Source organism: Echinops telfairi, unplaced genomic scaffold (genome assembly GCF_000313985.2).
Source record: "Echinops telfairi isolate 266 unplaced genomic scaffold, ASM31398v2 ScPeMD7_7424;HRSCAF=8462, whole genome shotgun sequence".
NCBI lineage: Eukaryota > Metazoa > Chordata > Mammalia > Afrosoricida > Tenrecidae > Echinops > Echinops telfairi.
In genome coordinates this window covers 93100200-93108300 of record NW_022111324.1, presented here as the reverse complement: position 1 = coordinate 93108300, position 8101 = coordinate 93100200, and the positions used below count along the sequence as shown (strand labels likewise).

At 40.4% G+C, this 8101-nt stretch overlaps 1 protein-coding gene across 1 annotated transcript in view; it reads left to right on the top strand.

Moving 5' to 3' along the window:
• ACTN2 (actinin alpha 2) overlaps window positions 1-5980 on the top strand; it is a 95141-nt gene extending 89161 nt beyond the window's left edge. The window contains exons 17-21 of the mRNA XM_004712184.2: window positions 331-510; window positions 1119-1265; window positions 3146-3211; window positions 4403-4561; window positions 5763-5980. Coding sequence (XP_004712241.1) covers window positions 331-510; window positions 1119-1265; window positions 3146-3211; window positions 4403-4561; window positions 5763-5921 — 711 coding nt within the window. The 3' untranslated portion in view covers window positions 5922-5980. The remainder of the gene's footprint in view (window positions 1-330; window positions 511-1118; window positions 1266-3145; window positions 3212-4402; window positions 4562-5762) is intronic.
• The last annotated feature ends 2121 nt before the right edge of the window (window positions 5981-8101 follow it).

The following is an 8101-nucleotide window of genomic DNA, read 5'->3' as shown; positions in this document are numbered from 1 at the left end:
GGGCCTGGCTGACTCCATGATCCACCCTATCCACAGTGTACTTGTTTCTCACTCTCTTGCTTCTCTGTTGGGTCTTGATTGACTTTTCCTCATTCTTTAGACTGATTAGATCTAGACCACAGTTCCTTTTATGACATACCCCTGATTTCTTGCCACTCCATCTGACCCAATCAAGTGCCTTTGGTATAGTCTAATGCCAGCTTAGTCATAGAAGCAGAATATGGAATGATGGTACCCACAGTTACCCTCACGGTTTACTGACTAGTCCTATCTAGCTCTGCCCCCTGCCCCTCTCACCTCCATTCCTGTGTGCCTCTTTCCATTTGTCAGGAGATCGCCCGGAGCTCCATCCAGATCACAGGAACCCTGGAAGACCAGATGAACCAGCTGAAGCAGTATGAACACAACATCATTAACTATAAGAACAACATTGACAAACTGGAAGGTGACCATCAGCTCATCCAGGAGGCTCTGGTCTTTGACAACAAGCACACTAACTACACGATGGAGGTACAATAGCCAAGCTGACCTTTATTGTTCCAGTGTCCACTTGTGGCTTTTCGTCTCTTCAGGGTGTTTTGTTTTGTTTTTCATACATATATTTCTACCTCGTTCCTGTTGTGTTCTACAAGTATAGGAGTTAGAAATCTTTAAACCTCTCCTCTCATTATATATGCTAAAGCTTTGTAAACTCTATCAAGCACTAGATCAATGCTAATTACCATCATCATCATCAATAACAACATCATTATTACTATCACTCAAATGAATTCGTTACACTTCGACAGAGAAAGTGCCACTAATTGGACTGTGATTATTTTTTCTCCAGTCTTGCCCAATTAGATTTCCCTGAGATCCTGCTACTTGGCGACTGAAAAGTATTTTTAGTGACAAGAAGAGTACATTCTGTTTATTTAATGTAGAGCCCATTGTGACCGTTCGAACCCTGTTCTTGTCCCTGAGTATCTCCTACAGTAGAATCTGGCTAAAACTGGCAGAGGAGAATGAACAAATACTGTAGATAGCTTCACTTTTATCTCTTTGGATCAGTTCTCCTGTTATCAATATGGATATGCCGAATCAGCCTATAACTGATCATTTCCTCTTTTTCTTGGTAGCACATTCGTGTTGGGTGGGAATTGCTGCTGACAACCATCGCCAGAACCATCAATGAGATCGAGACCCAGATCCTAACCAGAGATGCTAAGGGCATCACCCAGGAGCAAATGAATGAGTTCAGAGCCTCTTTCAACCACTTTGACAGGGTAAGTAGTTTCTTTAGCTATTAAAAAGTCACCGTGTAAAAATGCATGAAATGATATTCCTTCTGTCATCCTGTCTGCCTCCTAAAATGTTTAAAGGAAACAATATTTATTAATGCCAGAGAAGATCGCCACCACAGTGCAGCATCCTACGGAAAGCTCTTATATTGCTCAAGGTGACACGGAGTCTAGTTCTTTTATTTAATTAATGCCTTTGTAGTAGATATCAAAACTAGATTTGTTCTAAGGGAAAGTATATCCTTCCAAAATGGGATAGTTAGATGTAAAGGGAGACAGCGGACGGTAAGATATGAAAATGATCATAATTTATAATTTATCGAGGATTCATGAGGGTGGGAGGGTGGGGGAAGGAGGGCAAAAAGAGGAACTGATACCAATGTGCTTGATAAAATTGATTGTTGTAAGAGCTGTAAGGGCCCCCAATAAAATGATTTATAAAAAATAAATAAGTAAATAAGAGGTCAGACAATGACCTTCTGATCAGAGAACTAACGGAGGTATAAAGAATCATATGGAGGTATCGAGATTGAAGTTGCAAGGTTTCAACACATCTTTATTATGTAGCACCAGGTTGGAGAACTGACCTGACAGGTTGGAAGTTAGTTGAGACAGAAATCTGACAGAATTTGAGGCTTAGGTGGGGGTGGGAGGTGGGGGATTTTTACAAGGCATAGAAATTCAACGCCATGTAACCACAAGAGAGGGGGAGCTGGTGAATCACAGACCTCCTAGAGCATGCGGCAAAGGGTTCCTGGGGTAGTAAGGACAGTCCAGAGTGCAGGGCCGAGCCTGTGGGAACAGTCAACATCACATCCTGGTGGCGACCAGAGAAGAGGTTCCAGGCAGTGAGAAGAGATGAGGCCCGGACATAGGGAGTTACCACATTGACAGCGAAAGAGGCAGAGGCCAGCCAGAGAAGGAGCACCGAAGGAAGCACGTGGAGAATGACGAGTGTTCTTGAAAGCTGCTGGGAGGACAAAAGGCCACACACACCGTGGTGATAGCAGATGAAATGTATGTTTATCCAGAAACACTTGTGATCTTAGCTTTGGGCGCTAGCAACTACCTGGGCCAGTAAAAACACGAGAAAATAGCATTCATTTAATAATCAACCTGGCCAGTCAAAATGTTTTCAGATTATTACCTTTATATTTATGCTTGAGCCTTAGCCGTTTCTTCAATGCATCCAGAAAATCTTCAGGCCTACAGTGCCCTTCCCACCCCTTCTAGAGCCAGCACTTTTCTGGTTTTAGCAGGGTTTGAGTTGCTGTGTTTCCGGATGTGGCCGCTCCTCACCTGCAGGAGCCGTGGCCCACATAGACCTCCTTCTGCATTGCTTGTGTCGACCCTCACTGGATTTTCAGAGGAGGCTCAGCTCGTCCGTCACATGGACGAACCTCTGTCCACCACCCCCCACCCACCCCCACCCCGCCAGTGGCCCCGCGCTGGTTGCAGAGTAGTTTCCCAGGTTCTTGATTGTTCTAGGAATTTTACAAATCTTTGGGAGAATTTTACAAATGATGACTGCCCTGAGCCATGAGAGCGTGATGATTTCTCAGAACATTTATAGTATATTCTCTATTTACTAGATTGTAGCAGTTAGCTCCTGACCAGTTCATATTTGGGGCATGAAATCTTCTTTCATTTGTATCTAGTATTTTTCTCCCTATTTTCTGTATAGTCTCCTTTTTAAAAAGTCATTTTTTGGCCTCCTTGTGTTGGTTTCGCCCATGTGTAAGCCAGTGGTCTCCTGGACGGAGCTTTAGGTAGTGCTTCTCTTTGGACTTGGCCCCTGGGTTTGCTGTCATTGTCAAGTAGTGGTGCTCACAAGCTTCCTCTCTGCTCTCTGTGTTTGTCAACAGAGGAAGAATGGCCTGATGGATCATGAAGATTTCAGAGCCTGCCTAATCTCCATGGGTTATGATCTGGTATGACGGAAGTTGATACTAAGATTTGACATGTTATTGAGATTGATTTTATCCAAAGAGGGCATCAAAAAGTTTGTGGGACAATGGAATTGAAAGATAGTGAAATTGTGCCACAACTTTTCTGAAGCACCTCATGTTTCAGAAATAAATAGCTTAAAGTTTGGGTTCTTTGTTTTTCACAGTTTAGTAGCACATTTAGAAATGATTCCCTTTCATTGTATAAGCAAACATTGTTTGAAAAGTAGACATCTAATTTTGTAGTCAGAGATATCTTTATTCAGTAATTGGTCGGATTTTTTTTCTAATGGTTTTTTTAAAGCTACCGTTATTTAGATTTAAGTCACATGTTCCACAATTCACACATTTACAATGTACGCAGTTCAATGGTTTTTCATATTCCGGTGGCTTTTAACAGCCTCCCCACATGTTTTAGAAGATCAAGATGTTTCCACGTGAATTGGCTAAGAAACGTGTCCCCTTTGGATGACAGTCCCGATACCCCTCCACATCCTCAGTAGTGCATGTACTGTATGCATTACTGTATGAGGAGTAATAGCACTCCTCAGTAATGCATGTACTGAGCATGAGCTGCTTAGCTTTTGAAGACCTTTAAAACAAAATCACTAGAGCCATCTTCTAAAGGGACACCTTCTAGTTAGTAAGACTAATCGACTCAGTGGTTGTCTGAGAAAAAGATGCAAAGGAAATGCTCTCTTTGAATCACCCCGCAGTCACATGTATGCCTGAAGGAGACAAAGCTCTGGGGAGGGAAGGCCTCTCCAGTTGAGATCACTTGGCCTTACAATTGTTTGATGGCAATAAAACTTCCATGACCCATCCGGGGAAACGCTCACAGAAAATTAGACCAAAGACCATGGCGTCTGCTCCAACTGCGAGCCCACGGGTGTCAGACTAGAACTGTGCTTCTTTCGGCTTTCAGAGGCTTGAATTTTCAGCCGTCCATCACCATCCTGTCTTGTGAGGCACCATGGGGGGATTCAAATGTCCCAGCTTTCTGTTAGCAGCCAAGATCTATTTGTACCAGGGACTCCAAAGGGAAGCCTACGGAATATTTAAATTTTTGAACAAAAGGGAAGATGCATGTAAGTGGGTAAAAGAATAAGAGCCATGATTTTGGGGAGTCATGTGTTGTTGAAGTACGTCTTTTTTTTTTTTTTAACCTTGCCTCAGGGTGAAGCTGAATTTGCCCGCATCATGACTTTGGTTGACCCAAATGGACAAGGTACTGTCACCTTCCAGTCCTTCATCGACTTCATGACAAGAGAGACTGCCGACACTGACACTGCCGAGCAGGTCATTGCCTCCTTCCGAATCCTGGCTTCCGATAAGGTCTGCATCAACGTGTTATCTCCTCTTCCCGCATGTTGTAACAAAAGGACAAAGCCTCTCAGGTCAAAACCATCTTATGTTGTGCACTGTGCACAGAACTCTGGAAATAATGCATCAACATCGTAGTCACAAAGCCAGAGAAGGAAAAGGTCATATTCCCATCCTGGCCTTTGTGCCTGGGCCTCGTGTTGCGTTCTGTAGAAGCAACCAATAAGGTTGTATTGGGACGCCATTTGTGTTTTCTGGTTCAACCTCATTTTGCATTATGTTTGGGCACAAAAAGAAAGAAACCATACCATTTAAATGTTATAGAACTGGAAACTTTCCCCCAAGGATCTATGGCCTTGTCTTTGTGCCCAGCCACTGGAGCAAACTTATATATAAGCCATTCAATTGTTTTAAAAACCAGCACGGTTTTCATTAGCACAATTTAGGAATTATGTAGGTGTTTAATTGCAAGTCCAGAACTTTTGAATTTCACTCGCAAAACAATAAGCACATCTCAGCATATATATATATATATATATATAAAATTTGGAATATGTTTCTTTTACCTTGAATTCCAGCTGAGAGAGAAAACAAGGTGACCACAAAAAAGTTAGGATAATTAAACATATTACAGAGCCATGGTTATTACGCTAAATGAATTTGACAAGATAACCTATCTTAATTATGGTACTATCATTTATCACGAAGGTGGAGGGGAAAGCACCCAACTGCTATAGTTTAAAATTTATTGATTTTTTCCCCCTCTGTAGCTTGGGTATTTGGTGTTTCATTTAAGCACCTACACTTTGAAAGTTACATACATTGGTTAAGTTAAATAACCTTATGTTCTAACTAGGTGTGTTTTTTGTTTCTGTACCTTTGTCTGCACATCCTTCTGGTACAAGTTTGGGTCATAGGATTTATCACTCACCATATATGTCAGCTTGGGCAATATTGGCCGTAAACCTATACTTGCCTTTATGAAGGATGTATCCGTTCCATTGGCAAAAGGAGAGTTACCTTGCAGATAGGCTCTTACAATGAAAGCTCGGTTTTTACTGGTTGTCCACCACCCTATTGATTAGACTTCTTACTTACCTGGAGGTCTGAAGAAAAACTTTAAGCTAATGCAAGAAATGTGTACATACTAAGAACTTCGGTGTTCCCGTCTTGTCTGGGTTTGATTTGCAAATGCTTTGGTGCTTTCTTCCAGCCATACATCCTGGCCGATGAGCTGCGTCGTGAGCTGCCTCCAGAGCAGGCCCAGTACTGCATCAAGAGGATGCCCACCTACTCGGGCCCGGGCAGCGTGCCAGGGGCCCTGGATTACACCGCCTTTTCCTCGGCTCTTTATGGAGAGAGTGATCTGTGATTCTAAGCTTCTGTAATCCTTGATCCCAGCAGAACACAATAAAAGCCGAAGTCACAGGGTTCTTTTCCTTGGAAACTTTAACAAGCTTTATTAACAAGGGGAAAAATAATTTTGAAGTAATTGTCAATAATATCATGTGGTTGAAGTGAAGTTTCTACAGTGTATGGAATAGGATGCTACGTAAATAGGTTTCTTTACTTCTTAACTGTTAATTAAATGCAATGAAATATCAAGAATTTTTAATTAAAAAAAGGAAATTACTTGATTAGTATATTGTTAGCAGGATCTAGGGACAGAAGGAAAGTGAAAATCTAAAATATCCCAAATAAAAAAATCAGGGGGAAAAAAATCACAGTTTGGTAAATATGTGACCTTTTATGTGCTTGTGATGAACCCTAAGGGAATATCAATGTTTTAATTTCTTGCTTATCCAAAGATTAGCTTTTTTAAAGTATAAATGGTACTACAGCTTCATTACTTGAATTTCATCTCGCCAGATGGAACTTCCAGAGACTAGAAACAGATTGCCCAAAAGATCTTTCAGTACTTAAATTTTTTAGGAGAGTGATGATAGTCACTTAAAAATTTTTTAATTTTAAAAGCGAGTGATGATGGTCAGCCCTTCGTTATTAAGACTGCACAGTCCAGTTAGTGGATTTCGATGCCTTACCAATTCTCTAAAATATGGAAATGGGAAACACAGAAGTCTGTTTAATTGTCAGAGAAGATGGTGGAGTTGCTAGCTAAAATTAAATTTTTAAGGAATATTTGTTGTTTCCAAGTTTTCAGCTTTTTCTAGAGCTTGTTAGTACAGAGTCTCAAGAGCTGGCCATTTGTAAGTGCTCTGTTTTTAAATAAATAGGTTTCTATAGTAATAAATCACGAGACAAGTTAGAAACAGTTTATTTATAACTCTCCAGGTATAACTTCTCCTTTCTCTTGTTGCTTTATGACGTATTAAGGTGAAAGCAAAAGATAGCCTAAATAAATGATGGTAGTGAGAAAAGGGATTCTCCATAAGATAGAGGTAAGTTCTTTCATTATAGAACCTTTATACAGCTTTTGGGTGAATCTATTTGGGATCATATAAATTGCCAGATGTTCTTACTAGCATTCAATTTGTGGTCACCACTGTGATTTGACAGTACAGTCTAACAGATTCCCACTCTGTTCCTACTATTGTCTAAATCCCCGCTCTGTTCCCTTATGGAGGATGGCACATGTGTACCCCACCATTGTCTTGATCTGTTATATGTTCATTAATTTTTCTGCTTATGCTACCATATGCTATAACTCACCCTCTGTTTTTCCATCTTGCTGACAGCTTGTAGGGAATAAAGTAGGGATTCTTTTTATAGCTGAGTCTGTAATGATCAGGAAATGAATTAAAAACAAACAAAAACTGTTGCAAATTGAAATTAAAGTGTTATTAGTAAAGCAATAACACGCACATGTCTGTTACCTACATTCTGTTTCCTTGCATTTTGATAGAATTCCACCAACAGCTGGAAATGGAATAGTTAGCAGGCCTCACTGGTATCTGATGCTTTTACTACCCAGCCCCCTGAGGCTCTTTGACCTGTATAGATTTTATTTCACTGACTTTAGTATTAAATACTTAATAGGTTCCAGATTCCTGACATATCTCAGTCCTTGAGGTTAATGCCAAACCCTTTCGAGGCAGTATATGAACTCTGACTCCTTGTTTTGATTTCAAGCAGGTGCTATATTTCAGCCCGAAACACTAAGGGGAAACCTGGAAGTTGTTCTTCCTTTGAGGACACTAGGAGGATTCATCGTGTTCTTATGATGGGTATAGGTAGCTCATCTACCAAAATTTTTCATTTCTATAAAATATACAAGCAAGAGAATGGATCACGATTATCTGCTAATAAAAGGGAATCAACTCTGAAAAACAGAGTTAACGCATTCTTGTTCTCATTTTAACAAGTCTTTTGATTTCTGAACTTGAATTGCCAATTAAACGTAATTTGTAAAAGAAAAAGAATCCCTGTTTTTATTATCTCAAAGTATAACCAGTTTCTTTGGGTAACCACAAATGTCCTCACTTAAAATTTCCATCAGATTTTAAAACTTTTCTTTGAGTTAGTATTTGCTTTTCTTAAAGAATTAGAGACTAATATCGCCGGGTCCAGGACTTGGTAATTGCATGTGGCTGT